Source organism: Bombus terrestris, chromosome 9, assembly GCF_910591885.1.
Source record: "Bombus terrestris chromosome 9, iyBomTerr1.2, whole genome shotgun sequence".
Lineage (NCBI taxonomy): Eukaryota > Metazoa > Arthropoda > Insecta > Hymenoptera > Apidae > Bombus > Bombus terrestris.
The window spans coordinates 18,806,842-18,828,469 of record NC_063277.1 but is presented as its reverse complement, the minus strand read 5'-3'; the positions used below and the strand labels follow the sequence as shown (position 1 = coordinate 18,828,469).

Genomic DNA, 21,628 nt, shown 5'->3' with positions numbered 1-21,628 from the left:
TCCAAAGCTAGAAAATGTGATAGAGACAAAGAGCCCGTAATAAAAATTTAAATATTTAGTGAAAAGTTCTGCTATTAATCACTCACGAATTTACCGTTTGTCGTTAAAACAATGCATGAAAATTTTTACATATCTTTTAATTACCACATAGTTGATAAAATTTTGTATACATGCAAATCAAACAAATTAAATCATAGAAATAATAAAAAGCATCTCAAAAGATGAAATCTGGTTGTTTTCTTCTTACATACTAAATACATTTTTCTTAGTTACATATTTTAATATATATTTAGATATGTGTATTTTCTTGGAATAATTCTTTAAATTCGATTCATACAAATTTTTTTGTAAATATATATAATCCCTTTATGTAGTATATTTAATCAAAACTTTTAAAAATCATCTGTAACGCGCAGGTTTAACCAGCAGCATGATCACAAGTCGAGAAGTAACTTAACGTCTAGCGATTGATATGTCGTTACGGTTATTCTCTTACTTTAACTAAAACTGTTACGCTTAGAAATACATATTATATTGACGTAATTACGTTTATGTTATAGATATTCATTATAGATATGGAAGTAGTTAGAAGTGTATGGAAAAATCCTGTTTTGTTGTATAAAACCGTCTTACGGGCATCATTTAGAAATAGGTATTTATGTACATGACAAATGTTTAGTATAACCTGAATCTTATTTTATACTTTATGATATAACATGTATCAATATCAGGCCATAAAATATATATTTTATTGTGATATTCTTTTTCTTATTATACTTTAATAGCCTTTATCATAATATAAGTATAAAATCTTAATTTGATGTTGCATCTAAATATCATAGACATTAGTCTATAAATGTTTTATAACTTTATTTTTATTAATTGCTGCATTAACAGATTTGGTATATTTGCAACTTTTATATAAAAATTATTTGTCTTTATATAATCTACTGCTTTTGAAGATATGTTAATATATTCTTTTTGGATTATACGCTGGGAAACTATAAAAACTGTCAAGACTCGTTATATGTTTCTTTTGTTTGTTATATATAATGAAGTATATATTTTAATAAATCTTCTTACTTTGTCATGGATAAGAAAAAATGTAAAAAATATTCTGTAATAATGAATTAAATAATGATTTTTTAGCATGTTCACATAAATGTAATTCTTAATAAATTGCAGAAGGTATGTATAAATAATTAGTGAAGGTAATATCAACATAAAATTATTTCATTGCAGTAGCAGTTCAGCATCAAAAGTAACAAAAAAGGAAAATGTTTCTATGCAAGACAACGATTTACAATTATCAAGTATAGACACAGATATAATTGCGCAAAATGATGTAACATTTAATGCTCTTGTTTCAACAGAAGAGTTATTAGCACAAATAGGGTTGGCAAGGGAATTTGCGACAGATAGTAAAGTTGAACATCCTTATGTTGATAAATTAAAGAGGGTGCAAATGATTCTGTTTGATTTGAGTCATGCTATATCAAAACCAATACCCGGAAAAGCTAAAGCATTTGAAAGTAAACATATTAATGATTTGGACGAATGGATAGCAGAATATGCCAATCAACTACCTCCCCAGGAAACATATATTATTCCGGTAAAAAGAACATTTCCATTATACACTTTCTGCTAAATATCTTACATTTCATTTTATATTCTAATAGGGTGGTGGTAAAGCTTGTTCTATGCTACATTCAGCAAAAGCGATATGCAAACGTGTAGAACGAAATGTTGCATCTTTAGTTCAACATGGCTTATTAAATAAGGAAGCACAAATATATTTAAACAAATTACAAAACTTTCTATTAACAACCTCACGAATTGCAGCAAAATGTGATCAACGTACAGAAAATATATATATTCCTAGAGTAGAGGTTGAAAAAAATGAGGATAACTGAATCATAGACTTCATCAAACAAAAATCTGTAGACTATTTCCTACTGCTTTTATTGTAAAAGTAATATAAATAACCGAATACTTTACACAAATATTTTGCAATAATATTATTTTTAAATATGTTTTTAAAGTAGACACGTTGTAAATATTCTATAATGAGAAATTATAAATGTCAGTTACTGATTATATTGTATTACTATATTACTATATTATTAAATGTACATAGTAATTGATTAATATATTAAAGTGGTCGATATATAAAGATTTAAAAAGAAAAAAAAGTTAAAAGTACAGTATAGTCTTAAAATATTATACAAAGATTTTTTGACGTAGTCACATAAAGTGGCAGTTTTGTTAATTCTAAATAATTATATACGACTTCATTAAAATACATCTATTTAAGTAACAAAAATAAAATAGATCTTTAAAATTATATTATATATACATTAGATTGCTACAATAGATTGCTAAATAGAAATGTATTATTTTGCAACAAATTTTTGTTGCTATATATATATATATATATATATTTTTTTTTTCTACCATATATTGCTATATATATATGGTAGAAAAATATTTATAGAAAAAATATTGTAAATAAATGTATAGTTTCAAATTTAAATATGACAATAAATTATATATATATACAATATATATATATATATATATATATATATAAAGGTTAAAGACGATAACAACATTCGATAAAATTAATTATTTATTCCAAAACTTCATCCCCCTCAACAATTTCTTTTAAATTAAGTAATTCCAATAATCCAGAACCTTTAGTTTCAGATGTTACTAATTCATTTATCTCTCTATAATGTCCAGGATCAATTAAACAAATCAAATTTAACGTTCCGTTATCCCATTCTTCTGTCTCTAATTTTGTTATTGACTTCACTATTTTATCTCTTATCTTTTTAGCCTCCTTACCTGAGGCTAAAACTCTGAGTCTCATTTGAGCTCGTTCTAATGGCATTATAGTCTGTAATTGAGGAATTACATCCAAAGCTTGCTGTTTCGCATTTCGGTTTGGCTTTACTGAAAAATGTGTATCCTTCATGGCTTTTTCTATCATAGTTACTGTATATGGACGTTTAGTTTCTGGATTTATACATTTGTTAGCGACAGTCGTAGCAATGTCTTTAAACATAGAATCTAAAGCCAAATGCCGTTCTTTGTCAGAAACCTGAAGTTCTCCTTTTGTGAGAATCTCTTTACAAATTTCTGTCTGATCATCCGTACCAAAAGCTTTTACAAGATCTTCCTTCTTTGCTACTTGACCTTTTGAAACGTTTATAAATACTGTATGTGTTTGTAAAACTTCATCGATGTCTTTTTCTCTGAAATGTAATTCTGTTATTATGATTAATAGAAAATTTAATATGTATTGTGTACATAAAAAGAGAGTGAAATATGTTATAAGGACAAAATACGTATAGGTTAGATGACAAGAACGTGCAATACGAATAATGTAACGTACATTTCAGATTCGATCATCTGATAAAGACTTACAGTTTATTTCTCCATGAGATAACCTTGTTCCTATAACAAGCAATTTCAAATCGCTTTCCTGCTTTTTTCATACGAACCACGGCAACGTTAGTTAATCTTATTTGATTTGTTGGCGTAAATATTTTCGACATTTTTGAACAAATATAAATATAATACTGTCTTTTGTTTTAAGAAATATAAGATACGCAATTTTTATTTTACGTGTAATGCGATCTTTATGTATTATTGTACATATATCGTATAAACGTTTCCAATGCGGTTTCGATCTCTCGATTTATAATCGAATCACTGACATATCCAATATTCATATCCCTTTCTAATATCGATAAACTTTTGAAACATCTTAAACGCATGAATTTACGCTACACATACGCAAATCAGTTCATAATTAATTTTATCAAAATAACAGAACGCGCGAGCGCGACGATAACAATTTTTTGTAAAATTTAATACGAAATCTTCGATATCTTACAAAAATATGTCGATTATATATTATATATATTATATGTATAGAAATATCTTTTCTCAAATATAATTATAGCCATAAATAAAGGTAAACGTGGTAAATATAAATTTGTCGGTAGTTACAAGAAATGTTATAGAAAGTATGGAAAATAAAGAATTGTATAAATATACTTTGTTTTATAACTTTTAAGAGAATAATATTCAAACGAAGTATAAATTAATTCAGAATTATATGATTACAAGAAAGATTTGAAATAAGATTTTACATGCCTATACTGTATACGTTAAAAATAAGTAACATCATTCAATGCGATCAGATTCTTACGAAGGTACAGGTTTAGGTTTATTTATAATATTAATTTTATAATTTCGAGGTAAGTTTATTATACTTTATAGTTAAAGAAATGAAAATGTGTAGTCCATGACTATGACGTCATTGTATGATAAGGAAAATCGCGGGTGTGCGCACGCCGTGGCTAGACGCATGCGTAGACTGGCCGCTACGTTAGACCGTATCGAATATGGCTGCCGCGAGCGCGATGCCGTTAGAAGTGCGTGAAAAATGATCGTTTTTCCGTGGTTCAAACGATCCGACCGTTTTTACGTGTGTGCATAGTGACAGTGAGTGTTGTCTCCAACATCTCAACAACGTGGCAGGTCCTTATCATGGCGTTGGTCACCGTGCAACGGTCTCCAAGCATATCCAATTCCCCGCAGAGTTCGGTAAGTTTTCTTGCTTCTGTGCGTCTTTGTCGATAGCTGCTGTCAATTTTTACTGGGAATGCATTGTTTTGAAATTTACCATTATCGCTGTTGGAAATACCGTGTCGCAAATACATTAGAGATCGTTCGGTTCTGTTCGAACAGCCTTTCCTTATTTGGCGTATTGATAGCCAATTGAAAAAGGGAATTGTGAAAATTCCATGTTCTCTGCCCGATATACGTAGTGACGGTAAGCGAGGGAAGCTTATGGCCATAGATAAACTATGTCTGCGGTAAACAAAGAGTTGTTTTGACGTTTCCCTCCCGCGACCAAAGACTACAACGCAACACCGCACGAGTACGTGGTTAATCGTCACTTATCTAATTCGCCAGAGTCACACATGTTTGTATCATAGACTATGGTTCCTGGAAATCTATATCAATTAATTGTACAAAATGACTCGTTTCATGCGTGACTTATTATCGTATCTGGTATCTTTGTATCTTTTTCAATTGCGTGCGATTACATGATTCTTTAAACGCGCTTGCAAATCTAGTTGCATTAAGATCTTTGCGTTTCGTTTCATGAGAAAAAATAGATAGATTTTTAATAAAAATAAGAATAGAAATATAGCGAACGAATTTGTATAACACGGGCTATACAAAACGCATAATACGAACCACATGGGTATACCAATTCAGATACGAGGGATAAACTTTTACATCTTTTACAACTACTAATCTTTCTATGTATATATAAATCAAACATAAACATCGCATTTAAAAAAAAAACGTGTTTTTTATAGGCCAGTTATTTTTAAATATCTTGGGGTGTCTAAATTTTTACTTTCGATCGACCGCATATTATTAGATGAAAAGCAGAAAAGTTATTGCTCGTAGGAGTTACGAATAACATTGCGATGGTATCGAGGGACGATAATATCAAAATAAAATTCTCCTCTCGTAAATGAAATTTCAGTTATGATAGTCTTTAAGGGTTAATAATCAAAATTTCAAAATATGCTTTCCATGAGCAAAAAGAGCTTCTTCTTAGTTTCTGTTTCGCTTTTCGAGGAATGTACCCGCGTATCGTCAGGGTTTGTCGCGTCTCGTCGCGATGCCACCGATTGTTTGTGACTTGTGACTGTGACACTCGTTGTGCACCGGAGTCAACAGTGGTGGCGTCGCGATGATGGTGACTGTCTTAGTCGATTTAGAACTCGCTACGACACCGGTGCGACGAAAGAAAGTTGAAAAAGAGAGCGAAAGGAACACGTGGTTCCAGCGTATACGTATCTCTTATTCGAAAACGAGTGCCGTGACGAGCGCGTTTCCTTCCACCGGTAGAATGATTTTGCTGAAACGAGTAGAGTCTGCATTTCGCAAAATCTACATTTTGTTAGCTTCAACGATGACCAATCACGAGCCTCCCGCTGGTTTGTTCGTTCATTCTGATTTGGTTTGAAAACGGGGCGATCCTTTCGACGATTAGTTTTTTCCACGATGCAATCGGAAGACAAAGCGAGCTTTTCTGCGACATCGAACAGCCGATTGCTTTTTCCTACCACACATTAGGTGTCTATACTTTCTTTAAAAATCTTTTACGTTGTTGCGAAAAATAACGGAGAAGTATTTCGGATCCTATTCTATTTAATCGTTATGCTGTAACTGGTATATCGCGTTAGATATTAAGTAATTAAGTAATTGCAACGTATTGAATAACGAACGAGATAAATTTTCCTACGAGGCACTTTATGATTATTGCAAACAGATTGTTATAGGATTTTCTTGTAATTCGAGTGAAAATCTGCATGTGTCATCTATATCAACAATAATATGTTTCACCAACGTCTTGTTGCTACGATCGAACGTTCTTTCCACATTTCGCGTTTGCTTCGATTCATAATGATTGTTGGGTTCCTGCGAAGTGAATTTGGAGTTGATTGGGTTCCTACTAATTCCGAGAAATTTACGATTTTAACTTTTCTTTACGGTAATACTTTTAACACCACATTCAATGTGACATTACATTCTATTCCACTAAAACTATTTACATCGTTTACCATGTAAACTCCTCAATTATTATCTCTGTTCGTCACAAGGAAATATTTGTATTTCTATAGATAGTTTGGATCAAAATTTCACGTGTAATGCATTATTGATTATCGCACATTGCGAAGAAAGTAAACACGAGTGTAAAAAATGTGTGGGAGTATGTCTTTCGAAGTGGACCTATTGTTGTTCAGTGTTACTGAGATGACCGTCTCAAGAGCTAATGTCTGGACGCTGTCTTTAGCCTCTTGTCTTATATCATTTTCCCTGCTGTTTCATTTTAAAGGTTTAATTATATTTTTTGTTATATCGTAAGTTTAATTAAAAAAATTCCAAGCGAGATAAGAAATAGTTTTCGAAGGAATCGTTTCTCTCGAAAGCATTCTTTTTCTATAATTAACTCGATAAACTTCCGTTTATTACAAACATATAGATATATCTCGATCATGTTTTACTATTAACGTTAAATGTATTTCGAGGCGCGTGCTAAAGATATTACAGGACATTACAGGACTAAGCTTATTTAAATTCCAGCAGCACGTGATAAACGTTCAGATCTGGCCTGTGGTACTTTATTTCTCTGATAAAGAGATGGCAAGTGGCGTTTCTTGTCCACCAAAGCCAGTTTACTTATCCAGATATGGAGAGTTCTATGGTCCGGTATTCTCGACATGGCAGAAGAAGCAACGTGCCGAGCCTTCTTTGCTTATAAACTTGATCAACTGAAACGAGCTGTAACTATGGAAATTATCGGTTTTTCTTCCGCTCTTATGGGCTCTTGCCTGGTGCGGAGAGATCTCGAGGATCGATACGATTCAAGGATGGGCGGGAAAGATAAAAGCTGCGTTAAGCTGTGCGAAGATGCCTTGATACTTGCGATTCTTTCCTTTCAACTTTGCACCATTTGCTATTTCGTTAGGAAATAAACTCGAACTTGATACGGAGAAAAGCTGCGCGAGATGATAATGGCAATGTGAAACGAAAGTTACGATAAATGGAGCGGAAAATAGCGCTCTTGTTTCTGCCAGTTGTAAAGTACAGTACTCAAAGTTTTTACCAGTTCGAAAGTACTCGGAATTTCTGCGAATTTCAAACCGACAAAAGTTTCTATGAGCGTAAAGAAGCGGTTAATCCCAGAGATTCGTAAAGTAAACAGGACAGAACGAAATAGACGATCGCCGCAAGTATATGAAATCTTTGGTCGACTCAACGTATCACGGTAGTATGTAGTACATAATAATAATTCATCGTAAATATACTTTGCCAAAGTATAGAAAATGGTGTTAAATTAACTCGTTGAAAGCCATCGTTTACGTTGTTGAATTCTATCTCTTAAAATTGTGATTGCGCGACGAAGGGAAATTTTAAAGAGTTTTTTATTACTTTTGTAGTGAATTTTCAAAAAACTGCGTCGCTCGTACCATATTTCCTTTGATCTTCTTACCTGGTCATGTTTCAAAAGTTGGGTGTACTTGAATATATCCTTGTAAATATTATCGCATTCGTATCAGCGTACAATTCGACTTGAAAATTACGATCGGAAGACTGTGGCGTAATTTTCTTTTTAGATTCTATTCTAAGGGCGAACGTGGTGCCGGGGATGGAAAATTGCGCTGCGGTGCTAATAGCAATCGTTGCTGTATGGCCGCGCAGGATGAATTCCCTCGAGAAATTCGAAGATACGTATAAACATAAACCCAGATGTTTATCTTCATTTTCGTGAACGCTAATTCTGATCGCTGATCGTTACTTCGCCGGCTCTTTCTACTATAATATTTCTTTTTTTTGTTTTTTGTTTTTATTACAAATTATTTTGGTAGACAGAACGACAGAAGTTTATTACAACATATTTTTGTAACGTGTCATCATCGTCAAAGTGGCAAGATATCGTGTTATTAGCTGTAAAAATAGTTGTTGATAAAGGCGAATAACTCAATATCTCGGTGTATTTAGAGTTTTAGGTGTGTAGCTTTAACGATTTGGTATTTGCATAAAGTAGTACAACGGTACAGCTGTTGTACGCAAAGGGTTGCGAGCGTCTGCCTTATATGATTTTAGTTATCGCTTTTGCACTATTTGCAATTCATCGATGCGAAGGACTTCCCTTTCCAGCTTAGTCCCCTTTCAAACACTCTGATCAAATCTCGTTTTACGATTGTTCTCGAACGAACGTGTATTGCATTATTGATTGTATATCTTTGTTATCTACTTATCTACTATTACTAATTTTTCTTCTTTTTATAAAGTTTACGTTACTTCTGTTTTATCTTTCATAAACGGTTTTAACCGTTATTTTAAGGAAAACTAGAGTCACATCGCACGGCGAAAACCGTAATTACAAATTGCTATCGTTATAGTTGTCTTCAAGCAATTATATCTAAGTTTTGGAATATTTCAAATTCGAGGAATAAACAGAGAATGGGGGATAGTGGAATTTGACGTTGATACAGATAATACATATGATTGCGACGTTTATCTTGGAACGAATAACTTAGATTTGGTACGCGTCGAACCTCGGAATCTCGTGGGCGACGTTATGCGATACCGAAGAAAATGTTCCGCGATGCAATGAGAGATTCAGGGGGGTGACTAACTCGCAGGGTGCTTGGAGCAAGGGAGCCGAAAGAGGGTTCTCGTTTCCCATCATGCACTTTGCATGCGCTGAATGCTTCGCGGCCTACGAAGTGCACTCACCGTCCGAAAGGGTAGTTGCATTTTTCTAACGTGTCCAGAGGGGGTGGATTCGACAGGGGACACAGGCCTATTGATTTTAAAGGCTCGTTTTCTGCGTGGTATGCTCGACAGCGACAGTATCTTGGTACCCCTGTAATATTTTATTAACACGTTTGATACGTTATATCTAATTAACCCATTCGAATTGAAATTTTTCTCTCAGATCAAGACTTAATACTTTGTTTAATATTTCTTAGATCTCACGAGACAAGAAAATTTCAAGATTGATGGAATTAAATGACTCGGGATAAAAGATTTGAAACGATTTCGCTCGATATGTCTTTCGAACCTTTGAAATCTCGAAATGAATCTCTGAAATTCTATACGGAATCTCCAGCGAGCGGTGGCTGGTTTTAGCCGAAGATAATTTGCTCTCTGCTCGTTTTACGTAAACTTTGTTCGAATAAATTTTGCTCGATGTCTTTGGTATCGGTGACGGTAGCCTTTGTAGCATAACGACTCGCGGAAGGCAAGTGGTTGGCACTTTGAGGCACAACGCGTAAAATCGTTTAACAAAGGCAGCCTTAACAGGTACTTAGCTGGTGGCGTGGCGTTCTGCCTTTTTTTTTTCACCACGCATACTCGAGTGTGCATCGGACACGTGTAAGTGCACGTGTGGTTTCATTCACCGACGTCGAGATTTACCTTTGTTGATAAAATAATCAACGCGTATTTTTGTAATTAACATACGCGACCGTTATTGCCGAATTTTTATTGCCATTCAAACAGCTGTAACGCAGACACGTATATACGTTTGAAATAGACGTACATACTTACTTGGATTTTTTCATGACGCGTGATTGCTGATTAAAGCGCTGAATATGTAAATCAGGAGGTTTTCCAATTCATTGGCTTGTGATATTTACGTTAGCAACAATTACGTTAGCTTAATTCTATTAGGTCGCTGCATAATAAATGTCGCTCTGAGATTAATGGTACCCACGAATATAATTTCTTTCAAAATATGCAAACTTTATTCGGTGAAAACTATGTACGCGCATCTATGAATCTATATATAGGAGGAATTTGTCCTATTTTAACTATTTTAACAGGTGGATATACATCCTGAATGAAATTGCCTTTAGCTCGAAAGCTACGTTCATCGGGCTTTCGATTATCTTTGCCAGGGATCCAAGAAGCGTATATTCTCTTTATTCAGGAAGTGCTGTATTCCATTATGTACACAGATCAAATTAAAGATTCTAGATTCTAGATTCTAAAAGCAGCGATTGCTAAAGTTGCTTTGCCAGATGAACAATTTTCAAATTATTAGACTGGCGGCACTTTGTCACTAATCAGGTTTGATTTTTCGTTTCTTTTTTCAGGATTCTGGTGCTGGTGCGCCAGCAGATGACGACGAAGCGGCGAGGAGTTGTAAAAGGTGAGTTTTATACGTAAATTAGTATGTCTAAAATTATTATGTTGTCAGACAAATATATTTTCAATTGGAGAACGGTAATCTGGATATGGTTTGGATCTTTTTGTGTCGTTTCCCAAAATAAGGATATTATATTTCCATGCGATAATGTTCCCTTTTAATTGTTATCGTTTCTTTCTCGTTGTTACGTCCGTTGGCTCTTTACATTCGAGGCGGCCATCAGAATAATTGTAATAATCCTAAGGAACTGTCATAAAACTAGGCATTTGTATTTTACCGTTTGGGGCCCTTAATTGTTATAAAATACATTTAAATCGGGCGACACTCTACCTAGACCAAGTCACACACCCCGGACAAAGTGGCAACCAGATATCCTTACTACACATCCTTACTACATATCCTCGGTAGTCTTAAGAACCTATCATAAATCTCAAGGAGTCTTTTAACTAAGGTCCTTCAGACCGAACAAACATGTATTCGCTGAATCGTTTTTAAAGCTTATTGTTTAACTAGCAACTTTCTTTTGTCCAATCAGAAGCAATGTCTATTGCCCTCACTTTCCTAACCAATGTTATCTTCTTTACAAAGTTGTTGGAATAAACATTAATTTATACCTGTTAATTCAGTGTAAGCTCAATTTGAACCACCCCTATTCTCGTAACTGAAATCAGGGGATCGTTAGGTTCGTGGCGTCGATTATCGTAACAGGAATTTACGACTCTAATTTACGAACTAAACAAGTCGAGACGTTCCTTATGGTTATTGTTCAATCAGGTAAAAATTGGTGAAACATGAATAAGAGTTTTCCTTTGCAACAGCATCGTCACCGTACTTCACTGGTTCGTTATCTTTAGAACAGTCAACATTTTTTTTACCGGGTTTTCACCCTTCAGTCATTCACCTACTTGACTTATACATTACGCACCAGCGTAATTATCTTTTCTACAAAGTTATTGGGGATACATAATATCTTCGAACTGTTAATCGAGTGTTATACTAATTAAACCATCTCTGTTATCCTAACCGAAATAGGGGATCGATCAGTTCGTGGCGTCGATTGTCAAATCGAAACGGGAATTTACGACTCCCGTTGACGCGCTTCCTCGCGATCTCGTCTCTCCGCGACTGGTCGGAAAAACACTCGGATTAAAAATCCTTTGATACAACCGTGACCAGAATCTCAGCACCTTATCTCCTCGTATTTCTGTCAATTCGCTTGCTCCGACACCAGAAACCTGTTAATTTCACTTCTGATTGATCGTGTGACTGCGCTATATCGCAAGGCAAATTATAACGATAAAGAATAAGACCTTGGTCGGTTTCTGCTCGAGATTCTATTTGATGGTGGAAATGTACAGCGATTTAAACCTGTTTCTAGTTGATACGAAACGTCATTGGCTACCGGCACCATGATTACATGTTAGAATCGAAACGCGTTTGTCAGTCGGTCAGTCCCTCGAAGGGGTCCAGTTTCCTTCCAAGGGTCCAGAAGCTTCCATCTTAAATGTATTATAAGATATATACGAACGCGATCGTCTGTGCGTGCGTGTAAATACGCGTTTACATACTCTGGCCTACAACTCCGATAAGATGGAATCGCGTGGTTCGTGCTATTAAGGCTGGTACAGCTACGGGTACACTAAAGTTGTCAACTGGTCTTCTCTGGTATTCTTCCTCTTGTACCTCATACGTGCCAAAAAAACTTTGGATATCGAGAAATTTCTATATCGGTATCCCTTCTTTTTCGGTTTTCAAAACATCGAGCTTCGGATGAATCCTCTGTTGCGTCCAAAACGGTTTTTGTCCTTCGAATAAGTAAACGGATATACTACGTTTAATACGGCAGCCTGTCGATTTTTATCGCACGATGCGGTAAACGATTCGATTTTTCATTCGATCAACTAATTAATTCGAAAAGAGTTAGCTTGGCAAAATGTCTGTAATTTACCTCGTACTGTTCATCGCTGAAATTCACGCAGAGTGGCTGCACCGAGAGGCTAGTCGTTCGCCAACATTTTTTTCTTATTAAAACCTGTCTTCGAGGCTTGTGGTCGCACGTTTCGTTGCCAAGTATAAGCCATCTAAACCATCTTTTGACTATCGAGAAGCGAATGTTGTCGTGCAAACGGGATAATCTGTATGACGCGACATTTTCAATGAGTTTTCGATAGATATTTATATTCAGTCGTGCTTTTTCTTTTTTCCTCTTTTACCTCTGACGGATCAGCTTGATCGAAATTTGGCATAAGTGTTCCACAGTGGCGAACAAAAGAAAGTATAATTGACAACGACCATGTATAGGTGTAACGTGTATTATGTGACTCTCATAGATTCTGTGTGAATCAGAATATGTGACCGTTAGGTACGTGATGAGAAATTGCTATTCAAATTTTACTGTAATATTCGTATATGACCATTCGTATAGACCATTTGTATACCAATTTTAACCTTCCCTTAGTTTGCTATTTCATATCCAATTATCCTGTATTTGTCACAAGTCTTTTATGACTCGTTTTAATCTTTCTAATAAATGGAAATCTTCCGATCCACACAGAAAATGTCTATATAGTTTTAATTTCCCTATTTGCATTCTATGAAACTATCCATTTGCATGAACATCCGGAGTCTAACGATAAGCGTACTTAGGTTAAGTAAGCACCGTTCGATTTCCTCGGTGCGACGCGCCGGATCAAATTAATCGAAAGCAAGCGTTCGCGAACTCGGTTCTCAGGAAATAATTTCAGGACAAGGAACTGTTACTTAATCAGGCAGACGAGTTCCTTTCTTGGGAAAAAGACTTCTCGTCCCCGCGGCTTCCTTCTTCTGGCAATAATTCAATTAAGCCAGATCCACGGCCTAAGGAAAGTCTCGTGCGAACTTCCTCGAGTCTTTGCGATGTAAACATTCGTTAATTTGCAGGAAGTCGAAGCGAGCTCGTCTCTTTTCTTGCCTTAATCGTTCGACTTTCTACGCTGCGGGTTGCGTAATCTGTGTAAGTCGCGACCGTGTAATATCATCACCCTCTCTGAGAGTCAGGAAAGGTGCCGGAAAAGAAGGTTCCTCGTTTCGTGAACGGCGACGCACTTTCACAGTTTGGGAGATCAGGCCAATTGTCCCAGACGACGTTTTTCACATCTTTCGCGACGAGAAACAAAACGTTTTTTGAATTTGAGATAGCACAGGGATGGGACGATGCTTCGCTAAAAAGTCCGAAAACTTTTACGATACGATATGACCAGCAAGTCTAACATCAGCGGTGTCTATCTTTCGAGTAGAAGAAGATTGTAAATGTTCGTACAATAGATCTTTTTGCTGCGATAGCTTTCTTTCCTTTCTTTCCAAAAATAATTTTTAAATCACGTAAATTACATTTCGAAAACGTGTATCGATGATAGTTTCTAGCAGCTTCGATGCTTTGTACACTATTTTTGGCCAAGCCATTTAGAAAACCGTTTTATAAACAGATACGTGACCTTTAGCCTAGCTGAAGTTAAAGGTCACGACGCGAAATAGTCCGACCCAGTCAAAGGAATGGTTTCCTCTTCATGGTGGAAAGAGAATCGTCGCTGATATTGGGTGCTTTCGCGTGCTTATTCTCTTCGAGATAGGCTCGTGTCATGCGAGTCAAACGAAAAAACTTTGTACGACATGAGAATTATGATTGTCGTACACATATAGGGTGTCCTATTTTCGATAGCTAGCAACTGATAAATAGCAACTGATCGAGAAATGATATTACTTTTATGAACATAAGCATTTAATCGAAATCTATCGATCATTTGGATACTAAAAAATTACTTATTAGATCTTTGGCGAGTTGGAACATTCAATTCGTTCTTGGAAGGATCGAGAAATCCATGTTTCGCAAAGTTTATTTTTCAAATGCTGAAAATTTCACTTTTTGTCTACGATAGTCTTTGGATTTCTTCCTTTCCAAAGATAGAAAAGAGTCGGATTTTTCGATCGATCTAATAGACTGAAAATGTACACCCCGTAAACGGTTCGACAAAGGTGGTCGATGCGTGTAGATCGTCGTAGATTGTAGATGAAACGAGAAGCTCTATATAAGAGAGTGTTCTCACATACAAACGAGGCAGATTTATGGACGCGCGAAAACGAATGATCGTCCCGTCGGCAGTATTTTACGTATAATTGAACGTGTCTTTGGAGTAATTCGATTTGGCTTGGGCGCGAATGAACAAAACGCTGATTATTTGTGCGTTGTTTATTATCGTGAAATCCGCTCCTCCTGCTTACGGGATCTGACTACAGTTCTTTTGGAATAGTTAGAATGTAGGCCTGTGATAAAATTCGATATATAAGTATAAATTCGGTAAAATTCGGAAAAGTTAGAAAGTTTCTAGGAATCGTCGAAGAAAGATGATCGGGACAACTACTCTTCGTGTATAGATCAAGCAAACTTGCATCTTTATGATTAAACTTCAAGTTCGATATCAACCGAACGATAAAATATATGTTGTTGTATGTCTCTAAATATAGAAACTCTTTGATACATTAAAGAAAGCATAATTATCTTTCAAATATTGAATCCTGTATTAAGTTCCATCGTCCGGAAGAAACGTCGTCAACAATGGAAGGAAGTTTTCCTTTTGAAGACGGCAAACCTCCGCACGAAGCTCCGTTCGGTTTATTTCCCGTCGCAGACGCTAATAAGTTTGCGGTCGGGTATTGAATTGACGGTATGTCATACGGAACGTGAAAGTGCACCACAATCCCTGTTGTCGGAGCATCGCTGAGCATCGTACTCGATTCTGGTGAAATTGTATTTCTTTCCGTGGAACATGTTACATTTTCTTAGCTTTCCTATATAATTTCTTGATTAATGATCTTTATTAGGTGAAACCTGTACAAATTTTCGAAGGATCGGAAAATTCGAGCGATCGAGCGATCGAGCGATCGAGTAATCAGGCATGTGCGTTCGTATTTAAGGAACAATCGCGCTTAAATATCGAGTTTTCACTTGTAACGTCCATTGTGCCGCTCGCATCAGGTGAAAAGGAGAAACACAGGTTGCGAATAGTTCTGACGACCCGTCTGGATATCGAAGCCGACCAAGGTAGTCTACCTTGAACGGAATTCTCGGTCGTTCGTAAATTTCACTAACAAAGACCCGCCACTCTCGTTGAGAATAATGGCCGGACGTTGCATATCTTTTCCTTCGTTAACGATGCCCGCTTGGACAATACCGATGGCACTTTGCACGAGTAAACAGCATAGATTCAAAATATGTACGTACTACGCGGTATCTCCGCTCTTTGATGCTCTCCATGGGGCAAAAACATATTAAATATAGAATCGCTGTTGCGTGTCGGAATGAGTTTGTTTCATGATACAGTGGCAGCCGAGTAACTGAAAACCATGGTATCAGCGAACGAAACGTTTCTATTTTTAAAAAATGGATAAGTAAGTTGAAGATGGCGTGCAGCTATTAATTGTACGTGGGAAAACGTGTATAATGTAAATTACGTTTGAAAATTGTCGATGATTTCTAAAGATATACATATACATACATGTGTCACGTTATGGTGTAATAGAATAAAATATTTATAAGATAAAACAAATGTAGATGCTACGCGATTATTAAGCCCAATTGTTAGTATATCTATTAAACTGACGAAAGTCTCGTCAATTACAAGATTTTTATGCGAGATGTTATCAAGGTTTACACTTCGGGTACCGTTGAGTAAACGCCTAAGCCTATATCTACACACCGATAATTAATACGTAGAATAATCCTGCAGACTGCATTGAATATTGCATTAGCTGCACGGAAGAAACAAAAAAGCACGGTATGCTGTTATTAATCATGGCACGTAGAAGCTGTTGTTAAACTAGCATATCATTCTAATCCAATCAGTCATCTGAACAATGATGAAAATTGACGTTATAACGGACTAAGTTCTTAAACAAATACAAACAATGGATTCCTTTTTTTTTTTATAAAATTAAGTTGTGAATTTCATTCGACTTTTTATTTTAGCTTATCGGAACGCTATAGGAATCGACGATTCTTTTCGAATTCAAAATTTACAAATTTAAAAAGTCATTTGGAAAGCGGCAACATTTCAAAATACGGTTCCTCTTTAAGTTTGACTTTCTTTTCCTAAGCCATTGTTACTAATGAATCTTGCGTGTTTGATACTCCTCATTCACAAGAAACAGAAGCAGAAGAAGAAGAAGAAGAAGAAGAAGAAGAAAGAAGAAAGAAGAGAAGAAGAAGAAAAGAACAGGAGAAGAAGGGAAAGAAGTGACTCCGGTCGGGACGATTTCTCGGCATTAATTGCCCCCTGGTCGTAAATGGCATCGTTGCCAGGAACGAGGTAATGGTTTGTGCGTGCAGAAAACACGTCGGGCATCGCAACGACCGCTGAAAGCGGATTCGTGCGAACTTGCGTGAAACAGACTAAACACAACCGTGTCCGAGAGAGAATAACACCTTGCGTATCTTATTGTGCCCGAGTATTTACGTAATGCATGGCACTTTCTGCATTTCTTCCCTGGTTTTTGCTCGATGCTGAACGCACAGAAGATGCGCACGGTAAAATGCGGAGCGTGTCTACACGGCCGTTACGCCATTTAGATACACTTACCGAGGAAAGCGACAGCCGTACAGGGTGTTTCATTTCAATCGAATTTCGCAAATATTCGTGAAACCTTTAATAAAATGTGACGTCTTATTTGAAAATCCAATAAACGATTGTATTCGATGCATGTGACAATTCGATTAAATTTCTTTTAACGTTAACGAAATAGTTTTTGCGATACCTACGATACGAATGAAGCACAAAATTGTATTTAAATTGTAAGCTAGGTGGAAATTTATTCGAACGCCATTCGAATCGTAAAAGTTAAAGCATAGAATTCTTCCAATGTATCTATCGTTTTTGATTTTTCCTATAACCGTCGATAAGTACATCCGTGGCTGGATATACATTGATTTTTTTAGTTTGTAGTTCTCTTTAGAGGTCATTCACCTTCGACTCGTGCAGCCGCAGCTGCTGTTAGATTCTTCACTGTACTCTCTGTTTATCGCCCACTTGTCAATGGGCTTGGTAATGAGACGCACAAAACACTCGCTATTTATGTTTCTATCGCAGACGCGAATTTTTCTCGTTGACTGGTTCGAAAGGTCGCGCGTATTTCCTGTCGACGATGTTCCAGAGGCGGTATCGATATTCAACAATTGTGATGCTTGGTTAGCTTAAAATTGAAACGTTGAATTATAGCTTTATAACTAGATATTTTTGTTCAATAAATATTTAGTAGATTTTTAATATTTTGTGCTTTAATACATTTTTGTGCTGTACAATTGTACCGATTTCCTCATGGATTTGCAAATCAAGTACTCTCGTTAGAGTTATGCAAATACGAGCGTCACGTCGTATCGCGTTTCAGAAGGAAAAATTCAATAGACGTGATATATTCTTTGTTGACACAATCGGAGTAGGCATCGCTAGATTTCTGGACAATTGATATCACTTTCCAAGGATTTCAGTATCCATTGCGCGACAATCTGTATAATCCATCTATAGTCTATACGATCGTAAGGAACACCGCACTGGAAGGTTGTGGTCTCTTCGTTTCAAACAATGATTCACCAATTCATTGCGAGTAAGATTTTCAAGTTTTGATAACATAAAATAATCCCGCATTGTTTTCTTCTTAATATCTTCTATACGGCAACGAGCTTCTTCATTAAAAAAAAAAAAAAAAAAAAAAAAAACAGTTTAATGATTATAAATAAATCAAAAGCAACGTTAATAACTATCATTCAATATCAAAGCGATCGATAGTTACACGCTTCGTTTCTATTCGTTTCTATTCGTTTTTCTATTGGCGTCGGCTCGCTACTCTTTCAAGGCGATTAAAGTCCATGATCAACCACCAAACTGTGAAAAAATAAGCAGTCATCGATTACATGGGTTTGTGCGTGGAAAGAGCAAAGGGTTGCGCAAGGGGAGAGAAAAGAGGGAAACGCAGCAGACGACGCCGTGCGGGTGAGTGGATTAGCGATCGAGTTAACGATCAGACGAGTTCTCCTTTGTCTACGTTCATCGGATGGTAAAAATTTTTGGCGGCTCACCGTCTGGCGATCAGATTTAAAACGAGAGAAAAGAAAAATATAGCTGATGGTTTACGCCTTCGTAGATACGAGCTTTTGTGATTGTGAATGGATATGCACACGTACAAGCAGAGAGAAAAAAAGAACTATGGTTGCGTATATCTGAAATCTCGGTGCTCCGTCGAGGGTGAAACGCATGACAGAAAATTCTCAAGGTCTTCCTTTGTATCTACCCAAGATGAAAATACTGTGGATTCGTGATATACATACATTTTGCTGTCTATTACGTATTGTGTAATATTTAATTGAATACCGTCGTATAACATAAAAGTAACAACATATAAAAATAATAAAGGGCCGAAAAGGGTCGAAAGTATATTTTTATTGAAACTGTAATTTATAATTTGTAACGATACTTGGAAAATTGTTCTTCGTTTTGTCAGCTCTCTACAGATCGATACCTCTTTGAGATTGGAACATATTTCATATTAGATTCTCCCTAATTTTCACTATATCTGCCGTTCTTTGACATCCCGAGGAGAACGAGGCGGGTCCTGAAATAGGGGAATAAATATATGTATTTTTATATTCTGTAACAGATCGACGCTGTAATTCCTTCCTGTTTGCCTTCGAGTGTCATTTCCTTTTATCTACATTTTGCAAGCGTATCCCCTATTTTCCAAGCAACATCTCGATTCGTTCTAAACTACGATAAGAGACCAACGGACAAGGGACAAAGGTAGAAGCGGAACGCATGCGCAAAGAAATTGTATATAGATACACAGAGAATCGTAAACAGAGGGCGGAAATGTGTTATGGTGCCATGGAACACGTCCTTCCCTCCGTTTTCCATGCTTCCACACTTGCACGCTTTCCTCGATCGACCGACTCGCATTTCGGTCCGATAGGTTAGGTTAGGGTCGGTTGCGGTGCGAATAGTGGCGAGATGGAGGGGCGAGGGAACGAGAGGTATAACCGGACTCCCACTGTTCCACGATTCGCTCCGTACTTCAGTTGCCTCGCGTACGTTGAATCGTGAACATCTATTCCGTTTTGTTCTTTCTCAGTTGTTTGAACACGTTGTTGTATCTCATTTTATCGCGTGCCCTTATCGGATTCTGACTAACGCGTAGTTCGCGCCACCGAATTTCCAAGTGTCTCCGTTCAAGTCCCTTCTTTACCGACCGATGGACTCGGAACGAAGGATTTTTGGTGATCAGTTTTCTCGCACGCGATGGTCGAGATTTCCGATAATAGTGTAAGATGCTTCTCCTCGAAGCATCGTTTGTGAACGGATCCGTGAGCCATGAAGTGAATCGGTGTGCAGTGTCTAGATTCGTCGAATGATCGAATCTCGTGACTCGTGGAAAGAGGTTTATGCTCGCTGGCTCGTGGCATGTGTTGATTCGATGGTCTTCGAGAGCGTCGAGATGCGGAACCCGGGGTTCCTCCTCGAAGACGCCAGACATGGATATATCCAGTATATCAGGTACAGTTCTTGCGATGCTTCTCTATTTTTATTTCTTTTTCTCGTCTTTCTTCGTCCACTGGGAATCATGGGAAAGGAAAAGTGGTTTCTTTGTAAACGCGTGCATTCTCACAATGCGTTATGCGTCCTGCAGCGATGTGAATAGAATAATGTGTCCATAAACCAGACATTGACTGTGTATTGTTCGTGGTAGAGATGACTGTTCGAGGAAAGATCGATATTTCAGCGAGTATCGATCACGTCTGAGCCAGTTCGCTGTTTCCGAACGCCGCGGTCTTCGATTTAGTTATCGGTTTATCGAAACTCACACTAACCTCCGAATGTTTCGGGATTATTTATTTGACAAGAAAAATTTGCTCGGATTTTTGGATGGGAAAAAATACGAAATAGGCGTTTGAAATTATCCTAAAAGGGTTATAATAAACAAATTATTATTAATTTGTATTTACGTGTTTAAAATATTTCGGTCTTATTCTCTCGTTTGACCTTGATGCTAATACTCAATTACAGAAAACGAGAATATGGAGATAATGTATTCGAGCTTTCAGGTATACAGAGTAGATCTCACAATCAGTTTACTTACAATCCACGATAAAAGAAATGTACGCTTTACTAGGAAGTAAATGTCGATCAATAGCTTTTGAATAAACATTTTCTTCCATATATGATCGATTCACGGCATTTGTGCGTTTCAGTCTTTTCTTATAAATGCACTTTGATAGTGAATTTTTACCGTGAATGAACTTTGTGCTAGGATAGTCGACGTGAACAGTGAGATAACTGAAATTCAACAAATTTCGTTTTGTTTGTTTCTCAAATCAAAATATTGCCTAGGACTTTGTATGTGTAATGTACGTACGTAGAGACTCGACTCTTCCTTTCTCTGTCTGTCTGTCTGTCTCTCTCCCTCCCCCCCCCTCTCTCTCTCTCTCTCTTTTAATAGAATTCGTTATAAATTCAGTAAATTCTATCTGTTTTACGTTCTGTGGATTTCTGTGAATTTCTGTGCAAAGGATCGCTAATATTTGAAATTGCGCAAAGACCTTGCGGATATTACGTAAAGTTGGTTTTCGAAGCTAGGAACGATCGAAACAATTTAACACTGGAATCCCAAAAATTTCACTCTACTAGTGTATTTACCGTTTAGCCATTTCGTGCATATATGTGTACATGTTTATTACTATCTAATTCATGTAAAAAAAGTGCCTATATGTTCTTACTTTTAAGTTTTATTTTCACTTGTTACGCGTTACTGTTTCGTCGAATCGTATTTAATCATCTTTCTATTCTATTTGCT

The 21,628-nt window shown here is 36.5% G+C and overlaps 3 protein-coding genes across 5 annotated transcripts in view; 2 read left to right on the top strand and 1 right to left on the bottom strand.

Annotated features, from left to right (window-relative positions):
- The first annotated feature begins 371 nt into the window (after nucleotides 1–371).
- Nucleotides 372–2,097, top strand: LOC100651926 (corrinoid adenosyltransferase). 2 transcript variants are annotated; one of them, XM_020864433.2, is made up of 4 exons: nucleotides 372–483; nucleotides 561–652; nucleotides 1,243–1,612; nucleotides 1,680–2,097. In XM_020864433.2, the coding sequence occupies exons 2-4, from the start codon at nucleotides 576–578 to the stop codon at nucleotides 1,911–1,913; spliced, it is 681 nt and encodes a 226-aa protein (XP_020720092.1). In that variant the 5' UTR covers nucleotides 372–483; nucleotides 561–575; the 3' UTR covers nucleotides 1,914–2,097. The 2 variants fall into 2 exon arrangements, with proteins under 2 accessions (XP_020720092.1, XP_048264843.1); XM_048408886.1 differs by having other exon boundaries at nucleotides 428–652.
- Nucleotides 2,098–2,611: 514 nt separating this feature from the next.
- LOC100651808 (ribosome maturation protein SBDS) lies at nucleotides 2,612–3,810 on the bottom strand. Its single transcript, XM_003397946.4, has 2 exons — nucleotides 3,430–3,810; nucleotides 2,612–3,257 (listed from the first exon to the last, which is right to left on the bottom strand). Exons 1-2 carry the CDS (start codon nucleotides 3,558–3,560, stop codon nucleotides 2,630–2,632), a joined length of 759 nt encoding a protein of 252 aa, XP_003397994.2. The 5' UTR covers nucleotides 3,561–3,810; the 3' UTR covers nucleotides 2,612–2,629.
- A 587-nt stretch (nucleotides 3,811–4,397) lies between these two features.
- LOC100651687 (protein phosphatase Slingshot) overlaps nucleotides 4,398–21,628 on the top strand; it is a 75,431-nt gene continuing 58,200 nt past the window's right edge. The window contains exons 1-2 of one of the 2 annotated variants that reach the window (XM_003397945.4): nucleotides 4,398–4,617; nucleotides 10,707–10,762. In XM_003397945.4, coding sequence (XP_003397993.1) covers nucleotides 4,561–4,617; nucleotides 10,707–10,762 — 113 coding nt within the window. In that variant the 5' untranslated portion in view covers nucleotides 4,398–4,560. Of the gene's footprint in view, nucleotides 4,618–10,706; nucleotides 10,763–19,844; nucleotides 20,332–21,628 lie in introns of those variants that run through there. The other variant, XM_012312336.3, reaches the window with a different exon arrangement.

Excerpts from the sequence above, each read along its gene's own strand:
- LOC100651926 (XM_020864433.2), top strand. The coding sequence starts at position 576 with ATGGAAGTAGTTAGAAGTGTATGGAAAAATCCTGTTTTGTTGTATAAA. Across the intron at positions 653-1,242 it reads CGGGCATCATTTAGAAATAG|TAGCAGTTCAGCATCAAAAG; the intron begins GTATTTATGTAC and ends ATTTCATTGCAG. Across the intron at positions 1,613-1,679 it reads AGGAAACATATATTATTCCG|GGTGGTGGTAAAGCTTGTTC; the intron begins GTAAAAAGAACA and ends ATATTCTAATAG.
- LOC100651808 (XM_003397946.4), bottom strand. The coding sequence starts at position 3,560 with ATGTCGAAAATATTTACGCCAACAAATCAAATAAGATTAACTAACGTT. Across the intron at positions 3,258-3,429 it reads ATCTCATGGAGAAATAAACT|AGAAAAAGACATCGATGAAG; the intron begins GTAAGTCTTTAT and ends ATTACATTTCAG.